Source organism: Scyliorhinus canicula, chromosome 6 (assembly GCF_902713615.1).
Source record: "Scyliorhinus canicula chromosome 6, sScyCan1.1, whole genome shotgun sequence".
Classification (NCBI taxonomy): Eukaryota; Metazoa; Chordata; class Chondrichthyes; order Carcharhiniformes; family Scyliorhinidae; genus Scyliorhinus; species Scyliorhinus canicula.
The window spans coordinates 206,803,298-206,826,557 of NC_052151.1; the positions used below are offsets into that span (position 1 = coordinate 206,803,298).

Consider the following 23,260-nt stretch of genomic DNA (forward strand, 5'->3'; position numbering starts at 1 on the left):
CAAGGACAAGCAGTTTGCAGAAGACTAATTAGCATTCTGCACGTACAGAAACCAGTTTGTGGCCAGGTGCAGAGTCTCAGCCAAAGGTGTAAATGGCAACAAGATCTACATAGTAATGAGCTGATCCAGATCCAGACCCCACACAATAGAAACATTTAAGTATGAACGGATACTTTTGAGTAGACGCCCAGACAGAACGGCACCACTGTATCCAACACAAAGAACCATAGGGACAGCCCACCCATCGAGAAACGACCCTCAGATTGGGGGGTTTGGAAGATATCGATTGGGAAAGGCCCAATCGATACATGGCAGGTAAAAGACCCGCCCCGAAGGGGCACGGACTTCTAGGGACTATAAGAATAGACCCCGCACATGGTTCGGTCTGTTGCTTCCAGACTCCGGCCCAGACTTGTTACATCGCATCCTGACTCCAGTTTCAGCACCGGCCGTTGAGCATCAGCCATCGAACTGTAAGTGCCAATACAACAATCGCTACATGATCCAGACTTTGCTAGACCCTGACAACTTTAAGTACCTGAGAGTTGCAGACCAAGAACGGGACGAAGGCCTTGCTCCCTGACCTTGACTGTTCCTGTCTAGATAAGTATTTTAGTTGTTTAGTATTAGAAGTAAGTTAGTCTCTTTAGCGTATGCATGTGTATTTATTATATTTGTCATAATAAATATCAATCGTTTGGACTTACTAATCGGTGTACAGATTTATTACTTTGAACCTGACCTTGATATACTTGTGAGGTGTCTAAATACGGCACCTGGCCACTCCTGAGCATAATTACATACACAGAGCCATAGCAGTGTTAAGCACACGGCCTTTAAACGGAGGCGTGTTTATACACTCCAGTAAAACGAGCAACACAGTGCCGTTAACATATCTTTACTGAAGAGAAGTGGACAACAATCGGGCATATAATTTCATGAGTTGAAACAAAGAGAGTAAAAGTTCAATAGAAAAGATTAGGGTCAATTTCACACTTAAACGGTGAGCTCATGAAAGAAATGTGATTAAAGGGGATGTCTGAGACAGGTAGTTCAGATAAGAAAAGATCAAACCAGACATCAGTGGCAGAGCTGGTCGAAGATCACAGCCACATACAGCGGGAAGCTGAGTTCACTCCTAAAACAACAAGTGCCTGAAGATATCATGTTTGAACAACCATTTTCTCTATTCTAAGCCAGAAGCTCGCACAAAATATATAGGTCCCAGGAGTGGTAGCTATTGCTAGATTTTGCATATACTTGATACCTATGGGATGCTCTTTTGGGGAGGTGTAGCTCTGAAGTTAGGAATGTGGGGGATTTGACCTGTCAATTCCAATGTGTTTTATACAGCCATTAATATAGTTAAGTGCATGCTTTTAGTTGCCTTTCTTATTGTGTGTTTTACTGTTCAATAAATATTATTTTGTTCAATTATTGTAAGACTGGGACACTCTTCCCTATTCTTCATATTTTTCCTTACATTAAATCAAACTGTAAAACTACAGTTGGAACTGGCATTCCGAGTTTCGCTTCTGAGATTTGGAATATCCTTGCATTTAACATCAGCTCAGTTTTTAACTGTATCTTAACAAATCTCACAAGTATGCTGGCACTCATAAACATATGCATCTTTGCTGGCTCCAATAGTCATATTGGATTCAAAAAGCTAACTCTATTTCTTGCTCCACTTTTCCCAGCATTTTCTGTTTTTAGCCCATAAGAGGCTGCTGGTGTCTCTCCCATGGTGTTGCCAGTGCCTGGATGGATCTGGCGAGGGAGCCTGTGGTCTCCATCAGTACGATTTAAACCTTCCACCAGCAGTATGTAACCTAGGGTACAGAGTGTCCCATAGACCCAGGTAAAAACATTCTGGTTTAGTTGGAAGTGTTCTCTTAACTCATTTCAGGCTTTATTGCTGATTTCCAGCTTTTAGTTTGGACAGCATGCTTGTGAGAATAAGAGAGGAAAGAATGTTCCAGAGAAACTAGAATTATCTGTTCTGAATTTCTCTCCTGGACTTAGTGATTACTTCTGTAAACTGCATTTACAGGATATTAAAGAAAAGGATTTGCAGACGGGAAAGTCAAATCAAGCATCACATCGGTATCTGTCAGTCATTCGATTCATCAGGACCTGAATATCATCGGACTTTGAAAGGGGAAGGAGAAATGTTTGTCTGTTTTATTTGAGAGAAAAGGCTTTGAACATACTGTGACTGGAAAAGCCCCGAGACACATAAACACACCGAGTGAGTGTTCCAGTGATTGACTGTGGGAAGAGCTTTAACCTGTTATACATCCTGAACAAACATCACACCATTCAGTGAGAAGAAACTGTACAAATGCGCGTGGACTAGGATTCAACTGATTGTCCAAACTGGAGAGACACAAGGACACCCGCACTACGGAGAAAAGGTGGAAATGTGGGGACTGTGACAAGGGATTTATTTGCCCATCCCAGCTGAAAGCTCATCGACGCACTCACACTGGGGAGAGACCGTTCACCTGCACCGTGTGTGGGAGGGGATTCACTCTGTTGTCCAGCCTTGGGTCAGATCAGCGAGTTCACACTGATGAGAGACCTTTTAAATGTTACGATTTTGGGAAATGCTTTAAAATCTCACCGGATCTAATTAAACACCAGCTCATTCAGACTGGTGAGAGACCGTTCGCTTGTTCTCAATGTGAGAAGAGATTCAGACAGTCATCTCACCTCATTCAACACCAGCGGGTTCACACCGGGGAGGGCCGTATACCTGCTCTGTGTGTGGGAAGGGATTTACATCATCATCCAACCTGGTGACGCACCAACGGGTTCACACAGGGGAGAAGATATTCACCTGCTCTGGATGTGGGAAAGGGTTTTCTCAATCATCAAACCTGCTGACACACCAGCAAGTTCACAACGGGGAGAGGCCATTCACCTGCTCTGTATGTGAGAAGGTATTTACACGATCGTCTTACTCGCTGACACACCAGCGAGTTCACAAGTGACGGGAGAGGAATTTAAAATAAAATAGTAAACGTTTTAACGTTATACTCAACTGATCCTGCAGTTATTTTATTGTTGTGTTTATTCTGAATGTTTGTTTCAGCATTTTGGATATCATTATGTGTAACATGGTCACCATTACTGGGACTAGTTTTATATATTTAGAATTTAGAATTTAGAATTTAGAACAGTACAGCACAGAACAGGCCCTTCGGCCCTCGATGTTGTGCCGAGCAATGATCACCCTACTCAAACTCACGTATCCACCCTATACCCGTAACCCAACAACTCCCCCCTAACCTTACTTTTTAGGACACTACGGGAAATTTAGCATGGCCAATCCACCTAACCCGCACATCTTTGGATTGTGGGAGGAAACCGGAGCACCCGGAGGAAACCCACGCACACACGGGGAGGACGTGCAGACTCCGCACAGACAGTGACCCAGCCGGGAACCGAACCTGGGACCCTGGAGCTGTGAAGCATTGATGCTAACCACTATGCTACCGTGCTGCCCAATATGATGGATTTCACAAGCTGACGTGCTGGAATTTCCACATATGTCCCAGAACATTATCCTGAGCCTCTGAATTACTAATCTACTGACATTAGCACGATGTCACCATTTCCCAGGGAGGAATTGTGGCTCAGTGGGTAATATCCCTTGAATGTCCAATGAAGGTGCGTTCATAATGTTTATACTGTGTTTCATGTTGACTGTGAGGTGGTATTTTATTGCCTCTCTGAGCACTGAATACATGGATACAATCACAATGCAGAAAGACTATTCACCAGCTGTATGTGGAATAGGATTAATTCGGTCATCACATTTACCGACACACCAGCAGTCGCACTGGAGAGAGACCATTTACATACTTCATCTGTCTTAAGGGATTTGCTCACTTTTCCCATATGCTTCCTTTTGTAACTAAATCAACAAATTTGTTTTCCCACCTATAAACTCCCCAGATGTAAAATTTCAATGGATTTATATCACGATCGGTGCATTCTGACTGGAGAGAGCTGCTTCATAGCTGTGTGTGATTAAAAAAAGATTAATACTTCCGGTGGCGGCCATGGAGTAAACGGTCGCACATTCAGCAGCTCTCACCCTTAGTGGTTCTTTAAATGGTGTTTAAGCTGGATTTTTCAGAAAATTTCTCAACATAAGTTGATTGAAGGGAGTGGAAAAGGAGGTGACCCTCAATTTATGGAATCGAGTTCAAATAACAGTCAAAAATGGAGAAACCAAAAGATGAGTGAAAGCAAGAATCAGAGGTCATCGAGTTCAATGGTAAGGAGACAAAGTGTGTCCACGCCAGCGCACTGGTCGATGGAGCAATGGGTCGAGTACCTGGATGAGAAGTTCGCCCGGCATCACAAGGTGTGTACAGAAGACGTAACCCAGATGATAGCCTCGATTAAGGAAGTGGATAACCGGGTGGAGGAGAAAATGACGACCCAGGGACAGGAGATTCTAAAGCTGCAGGAGCTGGCGACTGAACGAGAAGAGGAGTCCACTGCAATGGCTTTGGAAATTAGAATGCTGCAGGACAGACAGAAATGACTTCTGGATACGGTGGAAGACTTGGAGAACCGGTTTCACAGGCAAAATATCCGAATTGTCGGGCTGCCAGACGGGACGGAGTGATCAGATGCGGGAGCGTATGTGGGGAAGATGTTGCAGGAGATGGTCGGGGCCGATGTGTTTGACAAGCCACTGGAGGTGGACCGTGCGCATAGGGTGCTCATACATAAGCCCCAGGGTCGTGCGCCCCCGAGGGCCATGGTGGTGAGGCTACATCGATTCCTCGACAAGGAGCATATCATGAAGTGGGCCAGGCAGACAAAACGGTACATATGGGAAGAAGCAGAGATCCGGGTGTACCAAGACTGGGGACCAGAACTCAAAAAGAGGAGAGCAAGTTTCAACAAAGTTAAGGTGGCCCTGTTTGAGAAAGACATTAAATTCGGACTGTTATACCCGGCGCATCTTTGGGTGAACGACGAGCTGTACTTCAATTCTCCGGAAGAGGTGATTACTTTCATGAAAGACAATAATCTGGCTTAAGGACCCTTAAATTCTAACTGTGGTGTGCTGAGTTTGAGAGACGGGATGGAGTGGCGGGGAGGAGAGAAACATGGTTCTGTGTTCTGCTTTGTCTTGTTTAAAATTTCATTCTTTTAATTCTGTGAGTTAAGTTGCGATGTTCGGGAAGAAAAGGGTTTGGGTGATTTTTTTTTTTAATATATGTTTCTCTCACTTTTCTTTTCTCTTCTCTTGTGTAATTTGATTTTGATTTAGTCTCTGTAACAAAGATGGTTGCTTCTTGCATGCAGAATTTTGATTAAGGTGCTTGGAGTATCTTCTGTTGTGTTTGATTCTCTTTGAAAGTGATGGGACTGATGAGAAACAGTCAAAGGGGGAGGGGTAGAACCTGGCAATCTGGTGTAACGACTTTTAAACTCAAACTGTGGGGGGTCTGAGCTTGGGGGAGGAGACAGGATGGCAGCAAGGTGAGAAAAATGGTTCTGTGTTTTGCCATATCTTGTTTATAATTTCGGTCTTTTAATTCTGTGAGTTAAGTTGCAATGTTCTGGAAGAAAAGGGTTTTGGTGGGTTTTTTAAAAATAAATTTAGGGTACCCAATTCATTTTTTCCAATTTAAGGGGCAATTTAGTGTGTTCAATCCACCTACCTTGCACTTCTTTGGGTTGTGGGGGCGAAACACATGCAAACACGGGGAGAATGTGCAAACTCCACATGGACAGTGACCCAGAGGCGGGATCGAACCTGGGACCTCGGCGCCATGAGACTGCAGTGCTACCACTGTGCCACTGTGCTGACCCTGGGTTTTGGTGTTTTAATGGGGCTTTTTCTCTTTCCTCTCTTGTGTAATTTGATTTTGATTTACTGCTTTATTTATATCACAGAGGGAAGAACTTTTAAGATGCGATGGGTGTTTTAGTTCTGCAAGAATGATGGTTGATGTTGATTCTTGCATGCATAATTTCACTTAAGCTGCTTGAAGCTTCTTCCTTTGTATTGGGTTCTATTTGCCTCTGCCTGTTGGAGGAGGGTATGTTTGCTTTTTGAGATTGTTGTTACTGTGTTGAGTGTTTGTTTTATTGCTAGGTATGATAGAATCTGGCAGTCGGCAGTCTTTTTGACGCCAAAGGGTGGGAGATGCTGAGCTAGCTGGATAGCTGGTTCACGGAAGCAAAGTTGGGGGAGGGCTGAGGAAAGACGAAGTTGGGGGTGGGGAGGGGGCAGGAGGGGGCACTGCTGATGGGTAAGGGACAGTTAGGAGACTGGAGATGGAGATCAGATGGCAGTCGCCGCCGAGGGGCGGATCAAGCGAGGTGTGGAACACGGGCTAGGGGCTGGCATAGGAAAGGTCATGGTTGACCGACAGCGGAAGGAGGCAAAAGATCCCCCGACCAGGCTGGTTACATGGAATGTTCATGGACTGAACGGGCCGGTAAAGAGAGCTTGTGTGAGGGCAGCACGGTGGCCTAGTGGTTAGCACAACCGCCTCACGGCGCTGAGGTCCCAGGTTCGATCCCGGCTCTGGGTCACTGTCCGTGTGGAGTTTGTACATTCTCCCCGTGTCTGCGTGGGTTTCGCCCCCACAACCCAAAAATGTGCAGAGTAGGTGGATTGGCCATGCTAAATTGCCCCTTAATTGGAAAAAATAATTGGGTAATCTAAATTTTAAAAAAAAAGAGAGCTTGTGTGTTTGCACACCTGAAACAGTTAAAAGCGGATGCGGCTATGTTACAGGAGACACACTTGAAGCTTGGAGACCAAATTAGATTAAAGAAGGGATGGGTTGGGCAAGTGTTTCACTCAGGACTGGACTTTTAACAAGGGGTTGCTTATCCTCAGTAATAAAAGGGTGCCATTCGAGGTGGGGAGGATAGAGGTAGACCCGGGAGGCAAATTCATTATGGTTAGTGGGAAGCTAGAGGGAATGGCAGTGGTGCTTGTGAATATATATGCCCCAAACTGGGATGTGTTTATCAGGAAGGTTCTGGGGAGGATCCCAGACCTTCACTCGCACCGGCTAATCATGGGGGGGGGGGGGGTGGGGGAGTGGGTGACTTTAATACGGTCCTGGACCCGAGGCTGGACCGGTCGGGTGCTGGGTTAGGGAAGCTACCAATAATGGCAAAGGAACTGTGGAGCGCATGGGAGTAGTGGATCCGTGGAGATTTGAGAGACCAAGGAGCAGGGAATATTCATTCTACTCCCATATATATAAGGCGTACTCCAGAATAGATTTCTTTGTGCTATATAAAATACTGCTAGCATGGGTTAAGGACACTGAGTACTCAGCAATTGTGGTCTCAGATCATGCACCACACTGGATAGACCTATGGGCACACGGGTATGTCCCAGCGCCCACAGTGGAGACTAGATACAGTGCTGTTAGTGGATGGGAAGATCTGTGAGCAAGTGAGAGAGGCCATTTGGGGGTACATAAAGATCAATGACACGGGAGAGACTGCAGTTGGGGTGGTCTGGGAGGCACTGAAAGCGGTTATTAGAGGGAAATGTATTTCGATTCAAGCCCACAGGGATAAAACTGAACGGTCGGAGCTGGACAGAATGGGAGGAGAAATCTTACAGGTGGACAGGAGATACTTGGAGTCTCCAAATGAGGAGCTCCTGAAGGAGTGTCAGTGACTTCAAATAGAGTTTGGGCTCCTTTCCACAGGAAAGGCAGAGGGTCAGCTGAGGAGGGTAAAAGGGGCAATATATGAACATGGGGAGAAAGGGTTGCTGGCACATCAGCTAAGGAAACAAGAGGCGGCGAGAGAAATAGGGAAAATAAAGGATTTGAGGGAGAAGACGGTGACGGACCTGGAGGCGGTGAATTAAGTGTTCCGGGAATTTTATGGCCACCTATACGAGTTGGAACCCTCGGTTGGGGAGGAGGGCATGAATCAATTCCTGGGGAGGCTAGAGTTCCCAAAGGTAAATGAGGAGCTGGTGGAGGCCTCGGGGAGCCCAATTGGGCTGGGCGAGCTGATAGATGGACTGGGGGTGCTGCAATTGGTTATAGCCCCTGGACTTGATGGGTTCCCAGTGGAATTTTATGAGAAGTTCTCTGGGTTATTGGGGCCGCTCCTGGTTAGGCTTTCAACGAGGCCAAGGAGCTGGGAGTACTCCCCTCAACGTTATCACAGGCATCAATTTCTCTCATCCAGAAGCGTGACAAGGATCCGGAGAGCTGTGGATCAATCAGGCCAATCCCCCTCTTGAATGCAGATGCCTAATTATTGGCAAAGATCCTGGTCACTCGATAGAGGATTGTGTCCCAGAGATAATTGAGGAGGATCAGACAGGATTTGTAAAGGGCAAGCACTTGACATACAACATTTGGGACATAGCTTTAAATTGAGGGGAGATAGATATAGGACAGATGTCAGAGGTAGGTTCCCTACTCAGAGAGTAGTAAGGGCGTGGAATGCCCTGCCTGCAACAGTTGTGGACTCGCCAACACTAAACATATTCAAATGGTCATTGGTAGGCATATGGACGATAAGGGAATAGTGTAGAGAGACTTTAGAGGGGTTTCACAGGACGGCGCAACATCGAGGGCCGAAGGGCCTGTACTGCGCTGTAATGTTCTATGTTCTAACATTAGACGGCTTCTTAATGTAATTATGATGCCAGCGGAGGGGCACAAGGCTGAGGTTGTAGTTGCCATGGACACGGAGAAGGCTTTCGACCAAATGCAGTGAAAGTGGCTGTGGGATATTTTAGGTAGGTTTGGGTTTAGGCAGGGATTTGTGGAGTGGGTCCGGCTACTGTACCAGGCCCCGGTGGCAAATGTAAGAACCAACCGAGTTCGGTCAGAATACTTTAGTCTTTGTCGAGGGACAAGGCAGGGATGCCGCTATCCCCATTACTGTTTGTCATGGCCATAGAACCCTTAGCAATGGCTCTGAGAGCAGCGAATACCTGGAAGGGAATAGTGAGAGGGGGGCTGGAGCACAGGGTCTCTCTCTATTTGGACGATTTGCTGCTTTATATCATGGCCCCGGTGGGGGGATGACCAAAATCATGAAGGTAGTAGGAGAATTTGGGCGATTTTCAGGCTATAAGTTAAACATAGGAAAAAGCGAGATGTTCATGATTCAGGCACGGGAGCAGGAAAGGAATCTAAAGGAGCTACCTTTTAAGGTGGTTGGGAAGAGTTTTACGTATCTGGAGATTCAAGTGGACAAGGATTGGGGCAGCTTCACAAGTTAAATTTGGGCAAAGCAGTGGATCAAATAAGAAGGGATTTTTGTAGATGGGACATGCTCCCGCTAACGCTGGCAGGGAGGGTTCAGATGGTGAAGATGACTGTCCTTCCGAGACTGCTTTTCTCTTTTCAGTGCCTCCTGATTTTTGTCCCAAAGGCTTTTTCAGAAGTATTAATGTGGCGATATCCAGGTTTATAGGGGCGGGTAAAACCCCGAGAGAAAAGAGGGTACTCCTGGAACGGGCCCGCAGTCAAGAGGGATTGGCTCTCCCGAGCTTTATTAACTATCACTGGGCTGCCAACATATCGATGGTCAGGAAGTGGGTAGTGGGGGAGCGATCGGTCTGGGAGCGGATGGAGGCAACATCCTGCAAAGGTACGAGTCTGGAGGCTTTACTGACGGCGCCCCTGCCGTTCTCGCTGGCTCGGTACCCCACAAGTGCTGTGATGGTGGCAGACGTGAGGGTATGGGGGCAGTGGAGGCAGCATATAAGACTGGAGGGGGCATCAGTGTGGTCAACGATCTGTGACAATCAACGGTTTGTCCCGGGGGAGGGGGGGGCTGGATGGGGGTTTCAAGGTATGGCAACGGGCAGGGACTGAGAGGTTTGGGGATCTATTCACCCAGGAGGGCTTCCCAACCTTGGAGACATTAGAGGAGTTTGACTTGCCGGGAGGGAATGGGTTTCGGTATCTTCAACTGCGGGACTTTGTACGGAGACAGGTCCCAAGCTTTCCTCGCCTCCCCCTGACTACAGGATAAAGTGCTGTCAAAAACAAGGGTTGGAGGTGGGAAAGTTTCGAACATATACACGGAATTGTTAGAGTGGGAAGGGGCCCCTTTCAGAGAGGTGAAGAGGAAGTGGGAAGAGTAGTTGAGAGGGGAGCTGGAAACTGAACTGTAAAGGGTAAATGCATCCTCGTCCTGGGATAGACTCAGCTTGATTCAGTTCAAGGTAGTCCACAGGGCCCACATAACGCTAGCCTAGATGAGTAGGTTCTTCGAGGAGGTGGAGGACGGATGTGGGCGGTATGAGGGTAGCCCGGCCAACCATGTTCATATGTTTTGGGCATGTCCGAAACTGAGGGAATTCTGGCAGGGATTTGCAGATGTTATGTCAGAAGTCCTGGAAGGTAGGATAACTCCGAGTCCAAAATTAGCAATATTTGGGGTGTTGGAAGATCCGGAGGCAAAGGGGGGGAGGGAGGCCGATATTCTGGCCTTCTCCTCCCTGGTGGCCCGGAGACGGATCTTGATGAGCTGGAGGGACTCAGAGTCCCCGAAATCAGGAGTGTGGGTCAGCGATATGGTAGAGTTTTTCAGTCTCGAGAAAAGCAAGTTCGCTCCAAGAGGATCAATACAGGGATTCGCCTGGAGTTGGCAGCCATTCATCAATTTCTATAACAAAAACATCAGCAGTAAGGGGGGAAAGGGAAAAGGGGGGGGGGGGGGGGGAGAGGAAAATAGGAGGCATGGTAATGTTAAATAAGGACAGGGAATTTAGTATACAGGTAATTGGGGATAGGGCGGGAGAAGTGGGGTACGTGATTTATTGTATGTTGTTATTTTGGAGGGCATTTTGTGTGTCGACCCACGCGGTTGTTTTAGAAATGTCAATATGTTAAATTGTGAAAATTACAAATGCTTCAATAAAATATTTTTTTTAGAAGATCAATTCATTTATCCTATCTGCTGACCCACGAGTGGGCTCAGTTGACTAGAAGGGGTAGTTTCTAATTGCTGCTGTTAATCACATTCAGGATAGCACTGTGGCAGAGAAGCAATGCACTGGCGGTATTGAAATTATCAATTGCTAATTTTATGTCTGGATCCTTTGCCTGCAATCCTAATCAGATCACCAAGCATCATTTAAAATTAACTAAGATTAATATTTAATGTTGGTGCTGTGACCCACTATTCACCTTGGGGCAGAAAGTGACCAATTTTCACTACAGGAGACACCATGTAGGTGTGGGACTGTGCTGTGACTGGAACATGCGCAGTTCCGTTTCTGACTGAGGATGCCCAAGATGCTGTCTGATCAACATCAGGTGGGTAATGATGAGAGAGGAATGGAGTTGGCGGGAGAAATGTAACCAATGGGGTGGGGGTGAAGTGCAGGAATATTTTCCAAACACACTGTTACGGCCTCACACCCCAAATAACAAATGGTCGGGTACAGCAGCTCCGAGCCTTCTGTTAGGCCCAGTTTAACGGCCACCATCGTTATTAGGGGCGATGTGCAGCAGTGCGCACGCTCAATCATCCTGGATCACACAGCAAGAAGTCAGAATGTTGGAGTTTCTGACCTTGACTAACAGTGATGGGTTTTGGAAACTCGTTTTACAGGGGATTGGAAGGAGAGGATTTAGACAGAAAAATCTGAACTATTTTCCTCTGGTGATATATTACTGGAAACATGATGGTGAGTCTTTCTAATCCCGATCTCACTCTGCCAGTAATATACGTGCATTGTAGATTGTGGTGTTAGTGTACATTTGCCTCTTGTCATTCTTCTTCCAGTTCCAGGCTTCAGGCTCCAGTGAAGATGTTGGACAGTTGTTGGGCTCAGAGATCTTCCGGCTGGAGGAGACTTTCCAGATTGGGAGAGGTGAGGTCATGCAGGGATTTGAAAACAAGGATCAGCATTTTAAAATTAAGATGGTGCTTAACCATTAACCAATGTGGATCAGCGAGCACGAGGGTGAGAGATGAATGGAACTTGATGTGAGTGAGGACAAGGGCATACTCTACTCATATTCTACTGAGGGTAGAATATAGAACATAGAACAGTACGGCACAGAACAGGCCCTTCGGCCCTCGATGTTGTGCGAGCCATGATCACCCTACTCAAATCCACCCTATACCCGTTACCCAACAACCACCCCCAACCATACTTTTTTAGGACACTACGGGCAATTTAGCATGGCCAATCCACCTAACCCGCACATCTTTGGACTATGGGAGGAAACCGGAGCACCCGGAGGAAACCCACGCACACACGGGGAGGACATGCAGACTCCGCACAGACAGTGACCCAGCCCGGAATCGAACCTGGGACCCTGGAGCTGTGAAGCATTTATTCTAACCAACATGCTACCGTGCTGCCCCGAATATGGGAGGCCAGCCAGGAATGTGTTACAATAATCACGTTTAAAGGTAACCATTGCATTAATGGAAGTTTCAGAAACAGATGAGCTGAGGCAGGGGCAGAATCAGATGATCATGAAGTGGGAATAGGCGCACTTAGTGCAAATATGTAATCTGAAGCTCATCCTCTGGTCAAAAATGACACTGAGGTTCTGAATAGTCTCATTTAGCTTCAGATAGTTGCTGAGAAGAGGGATGGAGTCAGTGGTCAGAGAGTGAAGGCAATGACTTCAGTCTGCCCAATATTGAATTGGAGGAACTTGCTGTTCACCCAATACCTGATATTAGACAAGTCAGGATGGTGAGTGAGTGATGGTGGTGATGGTATCCACATGCACCTGCTCCCCGGTCCTTCTTGCTGGTGGAGGATGAGGGATTGGGAGGTCTGTCTTTGGGTTGAGAGTTCTTAAAATACAAACTAACTCCCCCGCCTTCACCCGCTGCTTCTCCCACTTCTCTCTCTTCCAAAATGGTTTGTGCAGATTTGGCAGATTCTCTTCGCTGACGAACGTTAGTTAAATAGTTGGATAATTCAACATTGCAGCAGCTTTCACAGTCGAGTCACTTTTTCCAGCCCCAAAAATTACCAACTTTATTCAGCTCAATTTCACAACCTGTTTTTGTGTATTCTCTCTCTCCCATTTTCCTGTTTTAAATCAGTACTAGAAGGGGAGAATTTGCAATCGGGAAACTCAAACCCAACATTCCATCAGGATCTGACAGTCGCCCAATTCATCACAACTCTGTAATAATAATAATCTTTATTAGTATCACAAGAAGCTTACATTAAACTTCAATAAAGTTACTGTGAAAATAATAGTGTAGATCAAATCGTGAACGTCGAACCAAAATGGTAATGGTTGTGTCTGTGGACGAGGCTTCAGTGAAACAAACCACAACTGATTCCTGGGATGAGGGGGTTATCCTATGAGGAAAGGTGGACATGTTACGTCGTATCGAAGATTGAGACGTGATCTTATTGAAACATATCAGATCCTGAGGGGACCTGACAGGGTTGCACACTGAGAGGATTCTTTTCCCTTGAGATAAACGAGAACCAGGGGACACAGTTTAAAAATAAGGGTCTCCCATTTTAAGACGGAGATGAGGAGAACTTTTCAATCTCTCAGAGTGTTCTTCTGTGGAATTCTCTTTCTCAGAGAGCAGCGGAGGCTGGGTCATTGAATATTTATAACACTGAGTTAGATGGATTCTTGGTTAACAAGGGAGTCAAAAGTTATAGGAGGTACACAGTATGGTTGGGGCTACAATCAGATAAGCCATGATTTTGTCAATTCACGAAGCTGGCGTGAGGGATTCAGTGGCTGACTCCTGCCCCTAATTCTATGTTCATGTAATTACCTGTTAATTTCAGACTGGAAACTTAAACCTGCTGTTTCACTTTGTCAGGGACAGATCCCAATTTTACACCAATCTCTGATTTGACAGCACGTTTCCAGCATTCACCATTGTTCTTCCTGACTCTAAACCCAGTTGTAAAGGAGCTTCTGTTCTGTGTCACGAAGGTCTGAACCCTGGAATAGAGGGCCTGGGACAGATTTACAATGCACCTCTGGATTAATCTACACGTTCAGCCATCGATGTGATTTAACAGCAGCAATAACAGCAGAACCCAAACCCAGCCGTCACTTGTGAAGTTGCTGGTATCTCAGCAGTTGGGATGAGTCAGTGAATCCTTTTCCACACATGGAGCAGGTGAATGTCCTCTCCCCTGTGTGAACTGATTGGTGACGCAGCAGGGTGAATGCTCGACAAAATCCTTCCCACACACAGAGCAAGTAAATGGTCTCTCACCAAACTGAGTGCACTGATGTCTCAGCAGATCATTGCTGCTTTTAAAGCTCTCCTCACAGTCAGAACATTGAAAAGTTCTTGTCTCAATGTGAACTCGCTGGTGTCTCAGGAGATTGGATGAATGAGTGAATCCCTTCCCACAGTCTGAACAGATGAACGGCCTTTCCCCAGTGTGAACACGCTGGTGTATCATGAGGTCAGACGATGTCCTGAACCCAGTGCCGCAGTGAGAGCATCTGAACGGTCTCTCGTCAGTGTGAACACGTTGATGGCGAATCAGTTCCCTGGAACTTTTATAGCACTTTTCACAATCTCGGCATTTAAAGGGTCTCTCGTCAGTGTGAACTCGTTGGTGTTTCAGCAGAGTGGAGGAATCGGCAAATCCCTTCCCACATTTGGAGCAGATGAACGGTCTCTCCCCAGTGTGAACCCGCTGGTGTGTCAGTAGGTTAGAAGAGCTGGTGAATCCCTTCCCACACTGGGAGCAGGTGAACGGTCTCTCTCCAGTGTGAATGAGCTGGTGTTTCAGGAATGTGGGGGATCTAGTGAATCCCTTTCCACATTCAGAGCAGGTGAATGGCCTCTCTCCACTGTGATTTCTCTGGTGCGTCTGTAAGCTGGATAACTGAGTGAATCCTTTCCCACACTCAGAGCAGGTGAATGGTCTCTCCCCAGTGTGAACGCGTCGATGAATTTCTAGGTCAGATGGATAATTGAAACCTTTTCCACAGTCCCCACATTTCCACGGTTTCTCCATGAGTGTCCTTGGGTCTTTCCAGGTCGGACAATCAATTGAAACCTCATCTATGCACAGGACATATATACGGTTTCTTTCTGCTGTCTACAGTATGTTGTTTTTCTCAGAATCATTAACTGGTTAAAGCTCTTTCCACAGTCAGTGCTCTGGAACACTCTCACTCGGTTATGTGTTTTTCCAGTCTCTCTGATGTTTGAAATCTTTTCCCGCAGACAGAACAGACAAACATTTCTCCTTCCACGTTCAAAGACCGATGGTATTCAGGTCATGAGGAAGCAAGAGGCTCTGTCCCATCTCGATGTGATGTTTGGCCTGAATTTTCTGTCTATCAATTGTCATGTCACCTGATAAAGGAGTTTACAAAAGTCATTAATGCAAATCCAGGATTAAAATTCAGAACAGACAATTCTAGTTTCTATGGAATATTTTTTTTTCCTCAAAGCTGTTAATATTTATCCCACACACTGTCCTGTTCCCGTTGTAGGATCCAGATAAGTTCCTTTCCTCCACTCCCAGTGTTCTCCCTCCCTCTCCTCTGGCTGGGTTCAGTTCTCCAATTCCAGTGTGCAGACTGAGAATAAAAAGAATAAGTCAATCTTTTTCTCTCCTAGTCACTGGAACCGTGAAGCCCCACCTACCCGCTGTCCCCTCACCCCTTCACATGCATGAGTGCTTGTGGCTGGTCAAGCCCCACCTTCCTCGCTCAAATGGCCACCAGTAGCCTGCGTAGCCTGGGCCTGCCATCGGGAGCGGCTGCCCACCCCGCGATCTGCCATGGCCTTCCTTCTTTCTTAATATCAAGAAACAGTTGTTTCCACACTGGTTCAAAGGGTTATGAGATGACTGAAAAGTCCAATGCCTGCTCTGCAGACTTTGCCACACGTGGGGCAGGTGGTTCGAGGGTTGGGTAGCTGGGTTGTTTGGAGGTTTGTGCGCTCCCTCAGATCCCTCGGCTTTGCCTCTGCACATTTCTGACCAAGTCTCTCGATGTGCTTGGTGCCTTCCGAATCAGCCTTCTCCATTTAGACCAATCAAAATCCAGCTTCTCCCATGAGTTGTTGGGGATATTTGATCTCTTCAGCGGGCACATTGAGGACAACTCTAAAGTGTTTCTGTGACCTCCGGAGAGTCTCCCGTTGTATCTGAGCTCTGAGTAAAATGGTTTCTTCGGGAGTCTGGTGTCAGGGATACAAACAACATGTCCCACCCAGTGGAGCTGGTTTTCAGTGATTCTCGCTTTGATGGTGGGTGTGTTGCCTCAGGAGAGAACATTGCTGTTGGTCCATCTTTCTTGTGATCAGATTTGAAAGATCTTGTAGAAGTCAAGACTGGTAATACTTCTCCATTGCTTTGGTGCCTGACGTGAGCTGTCTAAGTCTCCAAAGCATTTTGGAGCATGGGAATCATTGCTGCCTGTTAAACGACAACCTGAATCTTGGATTCGACATCCTGGTCCTCAATGGGGTTAAACAGTACATTTCTGCTAGGATCCCTGACGAACCCAGACGTCCAGACTAACGCTCTGGGGACCTGAATTGAAATCCCACCATGGTAGCTGATGGAATTTAAATTCAATTGATAAATGTGCAATTGAAAGCTCCTCTCAGAAATTATGATTGTCAATTATTGTAACAACCAATCTGGATCATTAATGTCCTTCAGCAAGGAAATCTGCCATTCTTACCTGATCTGGTCTATATGTGACTCCAGAGTGACAGCAATGTGCTTCACGTTTAATGGTCTTCTGAAATTGGCCAAGCAAGCCTCTCAGTTCAAGGGCAATTAGGGATGGGCAAAAATGCTTGCCTTGCCAGTTATACCCACATTCCTTGAAGAATAAAGAAAATACAATTTTCCTCAGTTGGCTGAAGGCTGAGCTGTCACATTGGGGCCGATGAAGAATTTTGTCATCTATGTCTGCCTTCATCGAGAGGAGGCGGATAAGATATAGAAAATTGTTCACATGTTCAATGAGTTCACATTATTTGTCATCAACGGGGAATAGGTGGTAGGGCACACAAGATATAACAGAAGGTGGGTAGAACGTGCACAGGAGATTTAACCGCTGACAGTAACAAATGGCATGTGCCGATTCTTCACCACTGTAAAGACAATCTATGACCCAAGCACTCAGTTGCTCACCCACTGAGCGTCAAGCATGGAGGGGAGCTCATTCAGGACAAGGAGGCAGTCAGTGTTCACTGGAGAGAAAATTATGAAGCACTCCTCAACCAAGATTCCATCTTTGACTTCAACGTCCTCAATTCCGTTACTCAATGGCCAGTCCGGCTCAGACTCAGTGATCAGACTCAGTGGTACCCCAGTCCGGAGTTAGAGTAAAAAGCCAATCGACAGTTGAAAAATGATATGGCCTCAGCTAGCAAAATTCTTAAACATGGCAGAGCTGCACAGCCTCATATTCCTCATCTGGGAAATGCATGCCGGGGGAACTCAGGGACATTGTGGTTATATTCAAGAAGGGAGACAAACCCGCCTGCGGTAATTACAGAGGAGACTTCCCTACCGCAGGGAAGATCATTGCATTGATGCTCCTCAATAAATATCTCTTCGTGACCACAGATCTCCTTCCAGAGTTACAGTGCCATTTTCCTCTCATGAGGGACATTACATACAAGATCCACAATGCGTGCAAACCAGGAAAAATAAAAGGAACAGCACTAATTGTGGTACATGGCATTATGTGACCTCACAAAACATTTCATAAAGTGAAAGATCTCATCCTTTCTCCAGTCTGACTTTCGTCAGACATTTCTCACCGTCCTTTGCCTACTCCACAATGACATGCAAGTAGTGATTCTCATCAACTGAACCAAGACAGTCCCTATCTCAGTGAAGGCTGGGGTCACACAAGGCTGTGTTATTGCACAAACACTCTTTCTTCTCCATTTACCGCTCCGCACCTCACCTCGAGTAAACTACCCACAAGCATTGAGACAATCTACAGACAAGAAGCTTACATCACCTTTAAAACTAAACCAGAATTGATCGAACCTGACAATGAACTCCAGTGCGCAGATCCCTGATCTGTATGTTAAATCCACCTGATTTTCTTGACTTCATTTCCGGAAACACTCTTGCCTTAAAAACAATCTCAGCTTGTAAGCTTTCAATTTATCTCATCTCGACAGAACTCCAGATTTCCACTATATTTCATGTGAAGTGATTTCTGACATTGCTCCTGAACAGGCTCTGATTTGTTATCGTAAATTTCAAAAGGTTTCTCTTATCCTGTCAGCAGAGGACAGCTGCATCTCTCCCCAAGATATTCTGTTGATGGGTGACTCAACGATTCGTCATCTCCTTGTCGGTTTCCTTGGTGGAAAATGACTTAAGTTTTCCAGTGATGGAGGAGCTAGAACTGTGCCTCTGATATGGCTGGAGAGGTGTGAATCCCTTCCCACACACAAGAGCAGGTAAACGGTCTCACCCCAGTGTGAACTCACTGGTGTCTCAGCAGGTCAGGTGACTGAGTAAATCCCTTCCCACACAGAGTACAGGTGAATGGCAGTGTGACTGTGTTGATGAGTTTCCAGCTCAGATGGATGACTGAATCTCTTCCCACATTTACATGGCTTCTCTCTGGTTTTGTCACACCCATGCCTCCCCAGGTCAGACGATCGTTCAAATCTGCAACCACACGTGGAACATGTGTACATTTTGTCGACACTGCGAATGCTGCTGTTCTCTTCCATCTTGCCAATGATCTTCAGGTCCTGGTGAATAGTGTGAGTCAGACAGATCGGTCCAATTTTCTCGGAGCTTCCTGACTGGAATCTTTCCCTGTAAAGGAAGTAGCTTCCTTAACTAAAAACTGCAGGAGGAATTCAGAACAATTTACTAACTTTCCTATATATTACTCCAGAACCTGAAATCTCTCCTTTCTGAACTGAAATCAGTCACTCTCAGAATGTCTGTCCCTTTAAATCATTAGTGACTGCAAAGGGACAGTGTCCCTTTAAATATGCCGAGCTGCTGCCGGCAGACGCGCATGCTCAGTCGGCTGTGCGCGTTGGACTCCTGAGCAAGGCGCACATTGAAAGGCCGAATCGTGGACGGAAAAATAATTTTCCCAAATTGGGTGAGCTCGAGGATGGTGGAGAGAGAATAAAATACAAACCTGTGAGTCCGACCGGGGTAACGGTCACCGCTGAAGGAGATGCGACCGCGACGCTGCAATGCGGAGACCACGTGATTCTGCTCTCCGATGCTGTGAGTGACGTGAATACTGACCAATAGGGAGAGGGGGGCGGAGCTGGAGGACCGAGGTGGTGGTAAGGAGGCGGAACATCCGGTGGTGACATGCGGTAAGGGGGCGGGACAACCGGTGGTGCTGCTTGTCAATGGCAGTTATATGAAGTGTAGTAAATGTAATAATTACGGCCACCATTTAGCTAACTGACAGCGAAGGGTTTATTACAAATTCAAACTATATACAGCATGTTGTAATCCATGTGCCCATTCTCAACTCTAGAATCAATCTGGCTGCAAAAGACCTCGTGCTCATTCCCCATTGGGCGATCAGGTCCATAACCCTTCTGATGCATACCCCTTAAAGAGGCTAGCTGCTGCATCCCTCTCGCTTAAAGTCTCTTATTACGGAGTACATTAACAACTTTACTTTCAAAACATTGGCATTAATTTTTAGTGCCGTTTATCAGAAAGTCAGTATGCTAGTTTCTTTTTCTTTGGGAGTAACAGAGCTCAACTGATTTGAGGTTCCACTGTAGAGGTAGTATGGGTTGGACATGCTTCACCAGGACTCTCTGCTGGTACCGTCACATCACTTCCCACTAATTCCTCACTTTCATTTCGAGCAGCACTTTGGCCTGTTACTGGCTGATCAGATACTTCAGTCCTTGGACAAACAATAATATTATATGCTGACATAATTGGATCAGGCATGGCTCCCATCATCTCAAATGATATATGTCCAGAACCTGTTTCTGGACTTTCACTTCACTTGGCAAGCACAACTCCTGGGACCCAACTTGATCCACTTACAGTTTCATCTGTCTCAAATGTTCTTTCCGCATTTGACAAATTCTTCTGGCAACTCTGCCTTGTCTCCACCCTCCCTGCCAACTTTGGAACCATCAGGCTCAACCTGGTTCTCAAGCATCGACCACTCAGCTGAAGCTACTCCTGCAGTGATACGTGGGGTGGTTCTATGGGCTAACAGACACTGTGCTATCTTGTTTTATATTGACGCAGACAATTGCTTCTTCATAACCAGCCTTAAAAGTCTGAAGTGCATGCTCCACCTGTCCATTTGATGGGGGGTACTGTGGTGCAGTTTGGATTTGTTTAATTCCATTAAATGTTTTTATGGGCCAGGGTTTAGAGAACCCCAAAATGCATCATGGAATTCACCTGACCCACAACTTTTAATAGATTGTGGTATGGGGAGCACACGTCCCACTCTAAAGGTGTGGTACAGCAGAAATTGATTTTTTTAAAAAAGCAAAACCATGTTTATGAACTCAAGTTAACCTTTTTGAAACATACAATGAACATCTTAGCAACCATCAATTCAAATATAACCCCCAACGAATACAACACCAAGTAATCCTTAAGCTGTCCTTTTAACATCCATAAGACTTTTAAAAAAAACTTTTAAACAGAAGCACATCAGGTTAAAGTCACTACTGAGAGCAGTTATTAGTTTTAAATCAACAAAGGATCGATTCACTGTCTTTAGATTACAGAGAGAGAGACTCATACACCTTCTGGCTGTGACTGCAGCTATCCAGCTCTGAACACAAAACTAAAACACACCCTGCAGCAAACAGCAGAAAACGAAAATAAAAAGCTGACAGACAGCCCAGCTCCACCCACTCTCTGACATCACTGCAGTAGTAAACACTTATTTCTCAAAGGTACTCTCACTACAGATATTTATATACATACCTATTTTATAAACACCCATTTCTTAAAGGTACTCTCACATGACAATGTCATGAACATCTGGGAGTTGACACTAGTGAATGCCGTTCCATTGCCCGAGACAAGTACTTCTGGTGTGCCATGGTTGGCAAAGCATTGGCGCAGTTTCTCAATTGTGGTGGATAAAATTGTGGACTTCATTTCAAATAGCCATCCATTTGCAAAAAGAACGCCGTGCCCATAAATGGGCCAACATAATCCACATGAATGCTCAACCTGGCCATTCCCACGGGTGTAGGAAGGATTTAGCAGGTAGCTTGTGCTGAAACTGGCACTGGTCACATTGTTTCACAATCCTTTCTATGTCAGCATTTCTGCCTGGCCCCCCAAGAATAGCTTCTCGCCAGTATTTACATCTTTCATCTCTATGAGTCCAGTACTTAATTTGGTGTGCTGCCAAAGGTAAAGAGTCCAGAAGTCCATTACAATCTATTTCTCTTTTTTTTCTTTATTCTTTCATTAGATCATGAGATGTGTGCATCGCAGACAAGATCGGCATTTTTTGCCCGTTCCTAATTGTCTGCGAACTCAGTGGCTTTTTTTAAAAGAGTCAACCACATTGCTGTTGATCTGGAGTTACATGTAGGCTAGACAGGTAAGGAGGCCAGATTTACTTCCCTAAAGGACATTTGTGAACCAGATGGGTTTTTATGACAGTCGACACTGGTTTCAATCGACTTCTAATGCCGGATTTTTTTAATGAATTCAAATTTCACCATCTACCATGGTGAGATTTGAACTTGGGTCTCCAGAGCATTACCCTGGATGTCTGGATTACTAGTCCAGCGAAAATACCACTATGCCACTGCCTCCGCTTGAGGGGAGGGTCGCATGCTTTCAGGTTAAAGAAGGCAACTTTGGCTATATGAGCCCGTGGCTGATGTTCGAAGATATACACGTAGGCCAACAAGAACAGTGCTCATCATTGTAATCTACCAAAAGCAATTGGCAGAATCACTTTTTGTCTTACCGAAAGCCCTAAAAGTGGCTTGTGGTCTGTGCCGATCGTAAAATGACTCCCATATATGAATTGATTACATTTCTTGAGCTGTAGGTAACAGCTAGGCCCCCTTTTTCCACATCTGATAGAGGTCTTTCTGCGTATCCAATGGGTCTCTCAGAGCCATCATCCATTGTATAGGATAATACAGCACCAACCCCGTACGGTGATGCATCACTATGCATGTACTATCTTCTTAGAGGGGTTGAAATGCATTAATAAGCATGTTGACTGAAGTGCCAGTTTAACCTGGTTAAAAACCTCTTTTTGGTGCTTTGCAATGCCATCTCTGGCGCTTCTTTAACAGCACATTCAATGGTTCTAGTGATGTTTATAGATTAGGAGAAGCCACCTGTAACAGTTGACCAACCCAAGGAAGGATCAAAGCTCTGACGTGTTCCTGGGACTGGTGTCACCTTAATCACTCTCATTTTGTCGTCTGTGGCGTGCAGCTCCTGAGCATCCACCCAGTAACCAAGGTTACCCACATTGATAGTAAGATGCACTTTTTTCTTTTTAGACTCACCATGCCTCATGAAATCTTTCCAAATCTTTGTTCTAATTCGTCAGATGTACCTCTTCAATTGATCCTGTTATTAAAAGGTTGTCGAAATAAACAACAACTCTGGACAAAGCCGGCAGCAAACACTCCCTCTGGTCCAGGTACCTTACCCACCTGAATGGAGTTACTACTCTCCATGTCTTCTCCCAGTTCTAGTTGTGTTTCCAGCACCCACTTCCTATCCTCCCCAACGACTGACATGTCCCGTCCATCGAGGAATGCTTCATCCACAAGTTTCCTTCTGGGGTGCTCAGACGTGTACTGCCCTGGTAAAAGGTCTTGAATGTTTTGTTGATCTTTTCCAGCTCTGCTACTAATCTGCCTTTGTTGTCCCTAATCTGAGTTATTTCCCTCGTGGCTGCCTATTTTCTCAGCTGGTGAGCCAGCAAGCGGCTCGCTTTGTCTCCATGATTGTAAAAAGTCCCGGGGTCTGGCGGAGTTGGGAGTTGGTGCATTGCTTTCCTCATGGAGAGCAGGTCAAAGTCAGTGTGTAGGGGTTTTTCTCCCTCTGCCAGAAGCTCTACGGTCGGAGCTGTGGAGTACCATCAGTCTAGCCCCAGTATCGAATCGAACAGTTGTTGACTATCTGCCCTCTTTTCCCTATGTCTCCATGCTTTATAGGCAGTAATCCCGCCGCTTGATCACAGCAACATCTCCCAGAATGTGAAGGGGTGACTTCCCCATTCTAGTTCTAGCTATTGTTCTGATTGGGGGGGGTACTGTTCTGATTGGGGGGGATTCCGTTTCCCCCCCCCCCCTC

The 23,260-nt window shown here is 46.0% G+C and overlaps 1 protein-coding gene across 1 annotated transcript; it reads right to left on the bottom strand.

The window, feature by feature from the left end:
* Positions 1–13,148: 13,148 nt before the first annotated feature.
* On the bottom strand, positions 13,149–19,214 carry LOC119967829 (gastrula zinc finger protein XlCGF8.2DB-like). Its single transcript, XM_038800858.1, has 2 exons — positions 19,113–19,214; positions 13,149–15,318 (listed from the first exon to the last, which is right to left on the bottom strand). The coding sequence occupies exon 2, from the start codon at positions 14,972–14,974 to the stop codon at positions 14,072–14,074; it is 903 nt and encodes a 300-aa protein (XP_038656786.1). The 5' UTR covers positions 14,975–15,318; positions 19,113–19,214; the 3' UTR covers positions 13,149–14,071.
* Positions 19,215–23,260: the final 4,046 nt, after the last annotated feature.

Coding starts and splice junctions, on each gene's coding strand:
- LOC119967829 (XM_038800858.1), bottom strand. CDS start 14,974: ATGGAGAAACCGTGGAAATGTGGGGACTGTGGAAAAGGTTTCAATTAT.